The sequence below is a fragment of the Petaurus breviceps genome, unplaced genomic scaffold (assembly GCF_028583685.1).
Source record: "Petaurus breviceps papuanus isolate PSGF00001 unplaced genomic scaffold, PetGlider_PUasm1.0 89983, whole genome shotgun sequence".
Lineage (NCBI taxonomy): Eukaryota > Metazoa > Chordata > Mammalia > Diprotodontia > Petauridae > Petaurus > Petaurus breviceps.
Window position 1 is genome coordinate 457,737 of NW_027187150.1, and position 13,948 is coordinate 471,684.

General features: G+C 38.9%; 1 protein-coding gene and 1 long non-coding RNA gene across 5 annotated transcripts in view; one reads left to right on the plus strand and one right to left on the minus strand.

Annotated features, from left to right (window-relative positions):
- Positions 1 to 13,197, minus strand: part of STX11 (syntaxin 11) — a 58,096-nt gene extending 44,899 nt beyond the window's left edge. The window contains exons 1-2 of one of the 3 annotated variants that reach the window (XM_069107348.1): positions 13,006 to 13,197; positions 12,734 to 12,920 (exon numbers count right to left, since the gene is read on the minus strand). In XM_069107348.1, the coding sequence (XP_068963449.1) occupies positions 12,734 to 12,788 (55 nt within the window). In that variant the 5' untranslated portion in view covers positions 12,789 to 12,920; positions 13,006 to 13,197. The other 2 variants (XM_069107349.1, XM_069107350.1) reach the window with 2 other exon arrangements.
- Positions 64 to 11,352, plus strand: LOC138176564 (uncharacterized). Of its 2 annotated transcripts, XR_011172335.1 has the most exons (5): positions 64 to 195; positions 563 to 682; positions 771 to 993; positions 1,347 to 1,526; positions 9,789 to 11,352. It is a non-coding gene; the product is annotated as an uncharacterized lncRNA (long non-coding RNA). The 2 variants fall into 2 exon arrangements; XR_011172334.1 differs by having other exon boundaries at positions 82 to 682.
- Positions 13,198 to 13,948: the final 751 nt, after the last annotated feature.

A 13,948-nucleotide genomic window follows, 5' to 3' on the forward strand; every position in this document is an offset into this window, starting at 1 on the left:
GGGGTGGGAGTGGTTCAGTGTCCTCCAGAAAGTAATTATTTCTCTCAACCCTGGCACCACAAACTTCTCTCCTCCATTCCTCAAAAAGCCCTGTGAAGGAGCCGATTCAAGGCCACAACAGTTTCCTGTTAACTTCCTGTCCCATTGTCACTTTCTGTCAAGACAGAGCAAGTCATGGGAAAGATACATAGCCTGGTAGGAAGTTCAATAAATAATCAATGGAACAGAACTTTTACATGAGTTCTCAGAAAGTTTAGTCCTCCTGAATGTTTTAAAGAAAATATGAAATAACTTTGTTGATGAAGTATTTAAGTGGAATCTTATAAAAATAACCTATTAATAAGTTAAATCTATATCTAGACTGAGTCATTTTATATGGCTTTTTAATAAAGACAAGTGCAGCACATGTCCTCCCCTCTCTATCACCTCAGAAGCATTTGTTGAAATTAATGCCTCCTGAAATCCCAAAGAATTTCCTTCTGCATAGAATAAAGTTGGGAGAATACTGTATTTTACGAGACAAGAAAGAGATCAGGAAGCTAAAAGTCTTTTTTCTCTCGAGGTACAAGTCACTCAATGGACCGGCATCTTACCTCTTCCCAGATACCTAAGTGACGCCCAGTGATCACTTCCCTCCAGAAACCCACGAGTTCTGAGAACTTTCGCTTTCTTGTCCTGTGGGGTACGTATTATCAGAGAGAAATAGCAACATAGACGGGGGGAAAACTAACCGAGAACTGAAATCGCTGCCCTTTTCGCTGTCTTCTCAGGCGCCGCTCCAAGTTGGGTGCAGTGGGAGAGAGGAAAACCTGTTGCCTAAAAAGAGCTCCTCCGGCTGCACTCTTGAGACCTTGGCACTTCTGGGCTCGGCTGGGCTCGTCAGGCCCCCTGCCCGACTACTGACTGGCTTAACGCGAGGTGCCACAGCTTGGCTCCAGGACAGGGTCCTTAAGCCCCCAACCTTTCCGCGCGACCACGTCCTGGCTGTCACAGGTAAAGAGGACTAGGAGCGCGCTTGCTAGGATGGGAAGGCGGCGTCCCTACAGCCCCACTAAAGACAAAAAGTCGATCCTGAACTAGTTTCTTCTCCTCTTTCTTTTTTTCGTTTCCTTTTTCTTTCTTTTCTCTTTTTGTTCCCACTCGCCCCCCAGATCAGCAGCTTAGCCCCCGGCTGAAGGGAAGGATAAGAGATGGACCCCACAATGATCCTATCGCCGCTGGGTCCTCTCCAACTAGGCGAGAGGAGAGAGGATGGGAGACCAAACAAGTCGGGAGGAGGACCGAGTGTGACGAGGGCAGTGGAGGGGCGTGTTTCTGTGGGTATCTGAGCGATGGTTTCCTTCCAGCACGCCTGGGCTCCACCAGGGGTTGGTGGAGGCACGATGGGCTTTCCCAAACCTCGTGGAATCTCCGCAGCGCGGGGTGAGGGTTGGGCGTCCAGCTCATTTCCCAGAAGCTGAAGAAACCCACGGCGTGGGTGGTGACAGCAAAGAGCCAGACCCAAGCAGGGTCCTGCTGAGGGCGCGGTGAGTTTGGCATTTGTTCCAGGATAAACCTGGCTGGGGTCTTAGGTGAGTGGTCCAGCCGCGTACTCAAGAATACCTAACTGCAGCCTAGCCTTGAAGAAGAATGCTTTCTCGGCCCCCCCCCCCCCCGGCTGTCCCTCATCTCCTGGCCCACGTAATATCTGATCTTTGTCCTTCTCCGCTACAGTGTTGGTCACTTCACCCAAAGTTATGTTAATTTCATAGGCACAGAGCCGTGGGCTGCTAAATATTTAAACAACTGGCTGTGTGGGAAAAAACGTTCGAAAGGCACACCTTTAAGTTTAACAGTATTGTTAACATTTCCATCTCTTACATCTAGTGTTTGCTGATTTCTGAGGTGTAAATGTAAATGAAAATTTAACAATTGCCTCTTGGAGCCCCGAAGAATCTCCACAGCAACCCTGCTCGAGATTGCTTCTATCCCTTCCAGTTTTATATGTATATAGGATCCTTCGATCAGTTCAACATCCTTTATTTTACAGATAAAAAAAAGTGATGTCCAGAGAAATTAAGTAATCTGCCTAGCCTAGAGGGTACATAGCTAGTAAACAGCACAGTCCGAACTTGAAACCAGGCAGGTCTCATGATTCCAAATACAGTGAACTTCCTTCCCACTACATCTTGTTACTGTTAACAGGAGCTGTACAGTTTTTTACTCCCCGCACCCTGCACAGTCATTGAAAACACCTGGAGAGATGAAAACTAATGTTATGGGAGGAGGAAACGGGATTGATAATTGGTATGAGATGGGTATAGTGAAAAGAGTAAATAAATTTGGGGTTGGGAGAGACCTTCTGAGACTTAAGAGATGTATGACTATAAGGAAATCACTTAACAACTCTAGGCCTCAGGTTCTTCCTCAGTAAAAATCAATTTAGTAATATCTATGGGACTTTCCTGACATCTCATAATAGAGATAGTGAATTTAAAGTGCTATGTAACTCTTTTTTTTTTTTTGCTTTTTGGAGGGTAATTGGGGTTAAGTGACTTGCCCAAGGTCATACAGCTAGTTTTGTGTTTAGTGTCAGGGCCACCTAGCCGTCCCTTGTACTATGTAAATCTTAAAGCCCTATATACTTGTGAGCTGTTTATGTATTTTTGACAACCATAGTCATATTTGATTGCTAGCTACTTGTAAGTGTAGTATGCCATGAGCTACCTTCCAACTCAGACTCATACTCTGGGTTGGGTACCCCATAGAGTAGTTACTACCCTAGGATTAAAGGGTTCTTCTCTATTCCTAAATCTTGCTTTCAGGCCACAACCAGTGTACTTACCTTTAACAGTGATGATGATGATGATGGTGGTGGTGGTTGCCAACATTTATATAGGACTTTATATAAATGATAGTTATTATACTAAAGTGCCAAACGCTATACTAAGTGCTTTACAATTATTATCTTATGTGATCCTCACAACAACCCTGGGAGACAGGTGCTATTATTATCTCCATTTTATAACTGAGGAAATTAAGGCAAAGAGAGGTTAAGTGACTTGCCCAAGGTCACAGAGCTAGTGAATGAAAGAGGATGGATTAAAACTCTGTTACTGTAATTGGGGAGGGGAGAGGAGGGAAGAGGAGGAGAAGGAGAAGAGAGGATATATATACATACATATACATATATATATATATATATATATATATATATATATATATATATATATATACTTAAACCTCTACTACACTAGCAAAGTGTGGTCCTTCCATATGTACTCTTTTGCTATTCAGAACTTTTCATTTCTCTATTAGCATTCAATTAATTCAACATATATCCCTCTTTTGTCCCAATGTGTGCTATATCCAAGGTGGTTTGCCCTCCTTGTCCATCCCTAGACAGAGTCTGACTGAAAGGCTAACATAACCATCCATAAGTCTCTCTACATCTGAGCTTGATTATTAAGTTCCCCTCTGGGTATGAAACTGTGCTGTGCGTTTAGCATACAGATCAACAGAGCAGACATTCCCTTGTCCTGGTATGTCCAGGTAAAAAAATAAAGAGAAAATGACTCAAGAAGAGTCTAAATTCCATTCAAGAACCAATGGGCAATTTCTAATAGCTAAAAATAGTAATAGATAACATTTACATCGAATTTTAAGGAATGTCAAGTGACTTACATATGACTTCATTTGTGCCTCAGAACAACCCTGTGTGGTAAATACTGTCATTATCTCCATTTTACAGATTAGGGAGCTGAAACTGTGACAAGTTAAGTAACTTGCTCCAGGTCATACAGCTAAGTGTCTTAGGAGGGATACAAACTCATGTTCCTCAGACTCAAAGTCCAGTGCTCTATTACACACTCGACTGTCTAAATAATGTGTATTGTTGTATGATGGCAAAAGAAAAGTGAAATTTCATTGTTTCCCCATTAAATGCAATGCACTTTATTTTGGTATATAATTGCTTGTTTAAGCCTTTCTTTTCCATCCACACTAAGGTCTGGCCTAGACCATTTATTGAGAGAACAGCAAGTCTCTGTCTCTCTGTCTCTCTGTCTCTCTGTCTCTCTCTCTCTCTGTGTCTCTCTCTGTCTCTCTCTCTCTCTGTGTCTCTCTCTGTCTCTCTCTCTGTCAATGACTGACAATTAGCAGAATAAAACAAGATCTCTATACTTCTCTGGAGCCCAATTTCCTCTCCTACAAAATGGGGGATTTACATTATATATATATATATGGTCCCTTTTCAGTTCTTAATATTGTATGACAATCAATTTTGACACAGAAAAAAATACTTATTAATTTTTAAAAGCTAAAAAAAATTAATTTAAAAATATTCCTCTTTCGGGTGGCTAGATGGCACAGTGAATAGAGTACCAGCCCTGGAGTCAGGAGGACCTGAGTTCAAATATAGCCTCAGACACTTGACACACTTACTAGCCTTGTGACCTTGGGCAAGTCACTTAACCCCAATTGCCCTGCCTTCCTCCCTGCAAAAAATAAAAATAATATTCCTCCTCTCAGTATTTCACATTGGTTTTATTTTACCCTCGGGACACAAAATTCCAGGTTTCTTTCATGTGACTTTATCATATCTAACAGTGCTTATTTACAGATATAAATCTTCTAGCATCCTTAGTTCTAATCAAACAAGTCTGATAAGACTGTAAACTCCTTGAGGGCAGGGACTGTATTTTATTTATTTATTATATTCCCAGCACTTAGCACAATGCTTGACACATATGTAGATGCTTAATAAATATTTGTTGGACTAGATTGGAAATATTCCACTTATCATTCACTTAAAATCTGCCACCCTTAAGTCTTTTTATGGGATATCCTTTTTGTGTAAAGCTTTCTTTCTCTCATCCTTGGAGATATTAGTCAATTAGTCAATCAACAAGCATTTATTAAAGAAGGAAACAAACCTTTATCAAGCACTTACTACATGCCAGGCATTGTACTAAAAAGTTTACAAAAATAATCTCACTTAAACCTTGAAATAACTACTCTATACACTGTGCCACCTCCTTGCATTAAGCACTCATTATGATATGTGCCAGCCACTGTGCCCTAGGTTCTGAGGATTAAAAAGACAGTTTGTACTAAGGCAAAGAAATGAGAGGTAGAGGGTGGCCAAGTAGCACAGAGAGTAAGAGCACCGGCTCTAGTGTTGAGAAGACCTGGAGATCGAATCCCGGGCTCAGACACTTAGCACCCACCCAGAAACACCTGGCCGTGTAACCTTGAGCAAGTTACTTAACCCCAATTGCTTAGGGTCAGCCAGGTGGCTCATCGAGTAAGAGCACCGGCTCCAGTGTCGGGATAACCTGGATCAAATCTGGGCTCAGATACTCAGCACCACACCCAGAAATAACTGGCCGTGTAACCTTAAACAAGTTACTTAACCCTGATTGCTTTAAAAAAGAAAATGAGAGGTAGAATTCCAGTGTGAGGCACAGCAAGGATAATTTGGCTGGACCAAGAAATGTGTGAAGGGGAGCAATTCAAACCTGGAAATGCAGGTTGGGGCTAGGCTGAAGAGTTTTTAGTTTAATTCTAGCTATAATAGGGAGCCACAGTAGTTTAATGAGCAAGGATTTATATGGTCAGTTCGACCTGTGCTTAGGAATATCATTTTAGCAGCTCGACGGAGCTGGGTGGATTAGAGAAGAGAGAGATTTGAGGCAGAAAGCCCCCTCAGGAGGCTCTTATAAAAATAAAACATACAAATGATGACTAGGGTGGTAGTCATGTAAGAGGAGAGAAGGGGACAGATGCAAGAGATGTGGAGGAATGAGCCAAAAGACTTGGTAATTGATAGGAGAAGTGAGACATGGGAAAGTAAGGAATCTGCTGGCTTCTTCAGAGCTACAGGCAAGTTTATAAATTTTGCTTATTACTAATTTATGTCATGATGTTCATTTTAAGTCTTAAAAACACTTGCTGGTCAACAAACATACTCAGTCAACTCTAGTGGCTTCCTATTAACTCCAGGATCAAAAATAAAATCCTCTGTTTTGCATTCAAATACCTTTATGACCCCCCCCACCCCCACCCCAACCTCTCCAGTCTTCTTACACCTTACATCCTGCCATATATTTTGCTATCCAGTGACACTGGCATCCTTGGTGTTCCTAGCATAAGACACCACCACCCAGCTCTGAGCATTTTTGCTGACTGTCTTCCAATGGCTAAAATGACCTCCTTCCTCATCTCTGCCTCCTGACTTCCCTAGCTTTCTTCAAGTCCCACTTAAAATCCCACCTTCTATGGGAAGCCTTTTCCAATCCTCTTAATTTCCACGCCTTCCCTCTGGTGATTAATTTCTATTTATCTTGTATATAGCTTGTTAGTACATAATTTGCTTGTTGTCTCCTGTATTCGACTGAGTTCCTGGAGAAAAGGGACTGTCTTTTGCCCTTTCTAGCACAGTGCCTGGCAAATAATAGATGCTTAATAAATGTTTATTCTCTGATTCATAATGAGAAAAATATATCAATTCCATTGATTTATAGTGATAGCATTCATTTACTTGTCCATGTAATAAACTTTTATTAAGCGCCTACTGTGTACAGAGTAGTATGCCTGGTTCTGAAGGCTCACAAAGCACCATCAAGCTGCTTGGCTTAGTGGAAAGGACACTGAACCTGGAGTCAGGAAGACCTTACTGGTTATGGACCTGGGTAAGTGACTCAACCTCTCTAATCCACAGTTTCCAAATCTGAAAATGGGAATAATTATACCTAATTTACTGGGCTATTAGGAAGAGCAAATGAAATCAATGGAAAGTGCTTTGTAAAAATTAAAGCACTATATAAATGCAAGCTATTGTTATTACATGTGACTAATTTCAACTCTTTAACGAGGAATTCTGTCATCAGAGCAGATTCAGTTGAGTCAGGGTGTGGAGGAGGGAAGGAGGTATTTGGCATGACCACACCCGTTCCTGTGTGTGGTGTGAAGTGTCCTAGATAAAGCAGTCTTGGGAGTTTAGGATGTTGAGGAACTGGGAGGTCAAGGTATTTGAAAGGGGTGTGGACTGGGGTGGAGAAGACAGATACTAACTATATTGAGGGGGAAGAGTGACCTGCTCCATAGTTGACAGTAACAAGGATATGGACAGGATGGAATGAGTATTACTATCACTCAACAACCTTCTTCCCTCAGATCTACATTTCCCTTCTTTCCTCTCTTCTGCATTTTCCTTCTCCCATAAGTTTTATCCTTGCCTTTACTAACAAAGAAACAATGACACCATAATTTTCCACCATTCTTACAATGTTATCACATACTGCCTTAAACAGTAGTCTATTGTATAAGCAATGGGAACTGGTTGCTAAAACAAATTGTGGAATCCTTTCCCCTGTAGAGATCTTTAAAGATGAAAGATAGCTTTACAAATGGGATATTTTAAATTGAGTCCTATTTCAAGGCAAGAAGGTATGGAATAGACTGGTCCTGTGATTGAATATGTAGGTGGAATTGCCTGTTTGAGGAAACTCTTTCCATCTGTGCAGGTAGCCATGTTATCTTCAGGTTGTAATATTAGTTGGCTAGAGCACTTAGAAGTTAAGTGACTTGCCCAAGGACATACAAGCCAGAATGTATCAGACACATAACTTGAACCCAAGCTTTCTTGTCTTTGTGGTGGGTTCTCCTTCAGAACACCATGTTGTATCTCGACACAATGAATTATGGAGGTCCTATAGAGCATAGGGCCTGGAGTTAGGAAGACCTGAGCTCAAATCTGGCCCTAGATACTTAGCTGTGTGACCCTGGGCAAGTCACTTCACTCTTGCCTCAGTTTCCTCATCTGTAAAATTAACTGGAGAAGGAAATGGCAAACCACTCCAGTATCTTTGCCGAGAAAACCACAAATGGGGTCATGAAGAGTCAGACACAACTGAACAACAACAACAGTAATATACACTGGAGATCTCAGAACTATTAACTTCCTATCTCTTCTAATCATCACTGGGCCCATCCTTGAAGCATCATCACCACCTGACCCATACCTGAAGCCGCTCCAGTAGAGTAGAACCTTCCACAGCTTACACTTTATTGATAATACTTTCAAGAGCCCAGATGGCTTTGATGAGGAGTCACAGTAGGATTTTACAGCTATTGTTTGAGGACCAGCATAATTATCAGATTGTTCACAGAATGAAGAATACTTTGTCCACATCAACTGTTAAAGTTGTAGAGAATTTGTAATCTGGGGTGGAAAGAGCAAATCTCCTCAATTAAATCAAAGATTATTAAAGTAAATAATCCTTCCAATAATCTTATTATCACTTCCTGCTATTCACTAACAGATGGCATGGGGTTGTTGTAAGATCAAAAAATATATATATGTATATATATAATAAATTTAAAATGCATTGAAAATCTTAAAACTATATGAATGCCAACCATTATTATTATAATATTGAGGAAGCATATTGATGGTACAGAGGTTAGTGTTAAACTTGGAGTCAGGAAGACCTGAATTTGAATCCTGTCTCAGGTGCTTACTAGTTGTGTTATCTTGAACAAGTCACCTAACTTTTATCAGCCTCAGTTTTCTCAACTGTAAAACAGGGATAACAGTACCCCCAACTCACAGGGTTGTTGAGAGGATAAAATGAGATAACAAATGTAAAATGCTTTGCAAATCCTAAAGTACTACATAAGTGCTAACTCTTATTATTTTGTCGTCTTGTTGGATGTTGGACTAAAACCCAGGCCTTCCTAAGTTAAACTGCTCTACCCACTATGCCACACTTCTCATCTCTGATAAATTCTGGCTATTTGACCTTGGACAGATCACTTAACCTTCTCAGGGCTCTAGACAACTTTCTAAAACTGTAAGTTGCAGAGAAAGTGTGTCATCCTGCCTAGGTATAAGGAATTCCCTAATATTAATGAAAACAAAAGTCTAGTCCCCATCCCTAATTTTGATGTTTTTTCTGTTCTCATGCCCCAGTGCCTTAAGAATGAACACAACTTTAAGTATGTTAAAATAATGAAAAATAAGGAAACATGGAGTAAAATGAGAAGATACTCTAAACCTGAACTATTCTCCCTTCCTTTTGATTGAATGTTTTCTTCTGGTTTATACAAGAGGCACAATAAGATGTCACTACACCCATTCTGTGGTCTATCACAATGGACAGTTGGGACTTATTTCTCTATTAACTATAGCTTCTCTCCTGGTAACAGATGGCTCCCATCTTTGATTTCAACTTTTTCTAAACATTGCAAGAAGTAACTATCTTGCTGCACAATATTTGATCATTCATTCATTTTAATTCATTGAACAAATATTTATTGAGCACCCACGATGTTGCTTCTTACAATTCAGATAAAAAATAACTAAAGGACCTGACAGCCTGTGATTAATATCTCTCACAGGATCATTAATTTGAGGTTAGTATCATTAAAAGTGTCAGCACCAGGATCAGCTCCCAAGTGTCTTGAGTCTAAATCTTATGTCCTAACTAGGTATATAATACCATCAGCTAGGTGGTGCAGTGGATAAAGCACTGGGCCTGGAATCAGGAAGTTCAAATCTGGTCTCAAACACTTACTAGCTGTGTGACCCTGGGCAAGTCACTCAACCTTGTCTACCTTAGTTTCCTCCTCTATAAAGTGAACTGGAGAAGGAAATGGGAAGCCACTCCATTCTTTACCAAGAAAACTACAAATAGAATTAGACAAAACTTTGCTTTGTTTTCTCCCAATTATCCTCTGAGGTAAGTAGCACATATGATTGTCCCCATTTCACAGATGTGTAAGAGTTTATTAATCTGCCTTTACAGTGGACTTCTGATGTTCTCCAGTTGGCTGATTCCCTTTGACTGATCTTTGCTTTGGAGGTTGTCCCTCACTAACCTAATCCTAAGAGACATGGTGCCAAGGACATATGACATGGAGTTTCTGAACGGCAGCCCAGCACCTGAAGAGGGGTGTGAAATCCCATAATAGAAATCAGACTGGGTCAACAAGAGGATGGGACCAATATTGGAGCAGGTATTCCACAAGGGAAGGGGGAGCACAGAAACCATGGCCCTCCCCACCATGTCACTGTTTGGAGAAATAATACCAGTTATCTATCTTGTGCTAATTTTTCTCTGATTCCCAGAACCTTATGCAGAACTACAGTTATTAAATACATGATTATTCAAGATTCTGTATACTGAACATGCTTTTTTTACAACCTTTCCTTCAATTCAGAAAAAAAATTATTGGTGTCAGAGATAGATTCATCTCTTTATATACAATATCAAAATTGTTATGTGTAGAAATTTAAAAAATGAAAATTTAAGAAGGAATTGAGTGTCAGTTACTTCTGTAGTTGTTAAGGGTTTAAAATTAAGGGACACAATAGATAGAGTGCTAGGTATGGATGCAGGAAGATCTGAGTTCAAATCTTACCTCAGATATGTACTAGTTTTGTAGTGCTTCGGCAACTTGACCTCTCTCAGTCTCAGTTTCTTTAGTTGTAAGATGAACTGGACTCCATGGCTTCTATTGTCCCTTTATCTCTCCATATTTCAAGCTTTAACTTTCTATGAATTCTAAGAATACCTGTTGGTTCTCTGTGGGTGGTTTTATTTTACTAGACAAAAACATGTTATTTTCATATAAGAAATAATCTACCAGAGACCAGAAAATGACAGAATTCATTTTCCTTCTCAAGAATTAAGGAGAGAAGTTCTAATACTAATATTTTCTTTTATCTGGTTACTTGAGAAAAAGATATATTTTAGACCACCTTATACAGAATTATCACTTCTTTTAAGAGGAGTATAAAAGAGATGATTAAAACAGAACAAAGGCATAGAGTACTGCCAGCTGAAAGAAATGGAAGAGGAAGAAGAAGAGGAAGAGAAGGAAACAAGTATAGTTTTCAAACCAATGATCAAGCAAAACAGTTTAATAACCTAGAGGAATATTGCCACCAGGTGGCATGATGTATGATAGAGTGCTGGACTTGGAGTCAGAAAGACCTGTGCCCAGAGTTCGTCTCCAGCATTCTTGCTTTCTGTGTGACTGAGTATATGGACAAATAATTTATTCTTTTAGAGCCTTCATCCATAAAATGGGGGTAATCAAACCTGTAGACCCACTTCACAAGACTGTTATGAGCCACAGACAAAGTCATAGAGGTAAAGTGCTTTGCAGACTCTAAAAGGCTATATATTGAACCCCTTGTAGTGAATATGTGGGAAGATGAGGACAAAAGGCATGGATGGGTTGGAATTAGCATTGTTGGAGAGAATACCCATGCTGAGATCATAGATACACTGAAATACTGGAGTACAAATGTCACTTGTTATTATCGTTGTTATAGTATTATTAATAAAAGTTATAATTATATAATATGACAATAGTGATGATAAGTCCTTGGGAATGGTATAGGCTCCATGGGGGCAACAACTATGTTCAATCATGTCTGTATCTTCTAGCACTTAGCACAGTCCTTCCTATATCTTTGGTCTTTGGTAAATGTTTGTTGAATTGAATTGAATAAAAATTAATCCTGAGAGAAACTTGAGAGAAATAGAACCAATAAATCATATGGAAAAACTTCTATTTCTGGTAGTTTAGTAAAGTTATGTAAATGGGAAAGTGAAGGGGTGTAAGTTTCATTATCTCACAGACAGTCAAATTTCTCTATTACTATACAGGAAACACTTTTAAAAATATCTTAACTTTAAATGTATCTCAATGAAAATTTTGCTTGGAGACATCTACATATCAAGAGTCACATAATTTAACACGAACCATCTCATTTATCCTCTCAAAAATGGTTCAAAGAAATTTGGCCAAGAATGGCCCTTTAGGAGAAAAATCTAGCCTTGAACTCATCCTTGGCCTGCTCAGAAGCAACTTGTGAAAGTTTGCACTTTTGCATTTGGTTTTTTTGCATAATACACAGGTGTTACTCAATGATCTGTTCTCGGAAACCCCTTTTTGCACCATTTCTCAGTCTTAAAGGAAACCATAAAAGAATGAAACTGTACATCTTATACAGAAGGTACATTACTAATCCTATGCTTTATTTCTGAGATTGACCTAGTCTGTTTTTTTAGGGACTTGACTTTAGAGACTTGCTTTAGAAAACAGATTACAACTTCAATGATTAATTTTTTTTTCTTGATCAGCATCATTTTTAGAAATAGAAAATTCTTAAACCTCCATTCTGTTTTTCTGGATAAACCATTGTAATTAATTAAATACACAAGCATATAAACTTACACATGTAGGTGTATTAGACACAGACATATATATATACATATGAAGAATGAACTTATGATATCTCTGATATACAGAGCTCTCAGATAAAGAAACTCCTTCTACCCATGCAGGTTGGCAACTTATAGCCTCAGAGAGTTGTCTAGAGTCTCTCTCTCTTTTTCTCTTTCACTCTCCCTTCCCCACCACCTCCCCTTCTTCTTCTCCCAGCCCTCTCTCCATATATATGTATATGTGCACACACATATACACATGTAAATACATACATATTATACTTAGGTTATCTCAACACATGGTTAACACACACATGTACATGTTATATATGGGTTGTCCCAATAGTCTTAGTTCAGATTTAAGTTTTAATGGCTTAAAACTGCACTAAGACTTTTCAGACAACCTGTGTGTATGCATGTATGTATATATGTATGGACATGTATGTATATATGTTGTCACACATATAGGTGTATATATTTATAAAATCTTTACCCACACTCAAAATCCTTACTTTGGAGAAGTATAATTCTTTCCTTTTCTTTCTCTTCTTCATCCTCCTCTTCCATTTCTTTCACTTGCTAGTAATCTAGCTCTTTTTGTTTTTTCTTTTATGTCACTCCTCAACTGGAATGATTATCTCTTCATAGGGTTGTTTGCAATATTTCTCTTCCTCAGGCTCCAGCTTCCTTCTTTGCTCCCTGAAGAAAATAAAGTACAGATAAGTTCCATTAGACTCTATGGGGATAGTTTCAAAGTAAATGTTTTCAAAGAGGGCAATCTTACTATGAGTTGGTGTAGAAAAAGCAGACTTGGCAGTGCTGTGCCCAGGGATCCAATTGATCCAAGTGACGAAGTATTTCTATCAGAGCATCTGCCTCCTGTCATAGATAATACCATCAAGGACAATAGGGCAAGCTTGACAGCTTTTCTACTCTGCCCTGGGAACCTTGTCTTGCCAGTGATCTAAGAGTTCTTGACAATATTTTTTTAGATGTTGACATGATATTGCATCATATTTTCTGAGTGTTGAAAATGGGCAGTGCCTGCTGGTTCCTTCATTTTAAACTTTATTTTCTATAATTTTGTAATGAGGAAAAAGACATATTTTGAAATAAAGGAAATCTTGTTTGCTACTATACACCATTTCCTACAAAGAAAAAAATGTCAAAAGAAATATAATAGAAATTCACATTTACATTAAGTGACTAACAATATAGTAGGAGTAATAATAATAATAAATAGAATTATATAACATATGTAAAATGTTTTGCAAATCTTAAAGTGTCATATTAATGTTAGTTATTATTATTGCTAATTAATTGCAACTAGGAAGTTGAATATAGAGGGAAACTGATGTTTATAACTCTCCAAAATCTGGTTTTAAATGACCTTTAGGGCTTACTTATATTAGTGCAATAATAAAGGATTAGCACTTTAAAATAGGAAAATACATTCTAAATATGTGTGAATGTGTGTCATTTCTTTTGATCCTTACAATAACTCAGTGAAGTAGGTTGTATAGAATTATTACTCCCTATTTTACTGATTAGGAAATAGAGGTTCAGAGATGTGACTTGCCCATGATCACATGGTTCATTAAGTGTCAGAGGCAGAATTCAACCACAGGTGTGTCCTGACTAAACTCCATCATGCTATCTATTATATGTAGGTAGCAGAATTGATAGAGTGAAGCACCTGGAATATGGAAAACCTGAGTCCTGCCTCA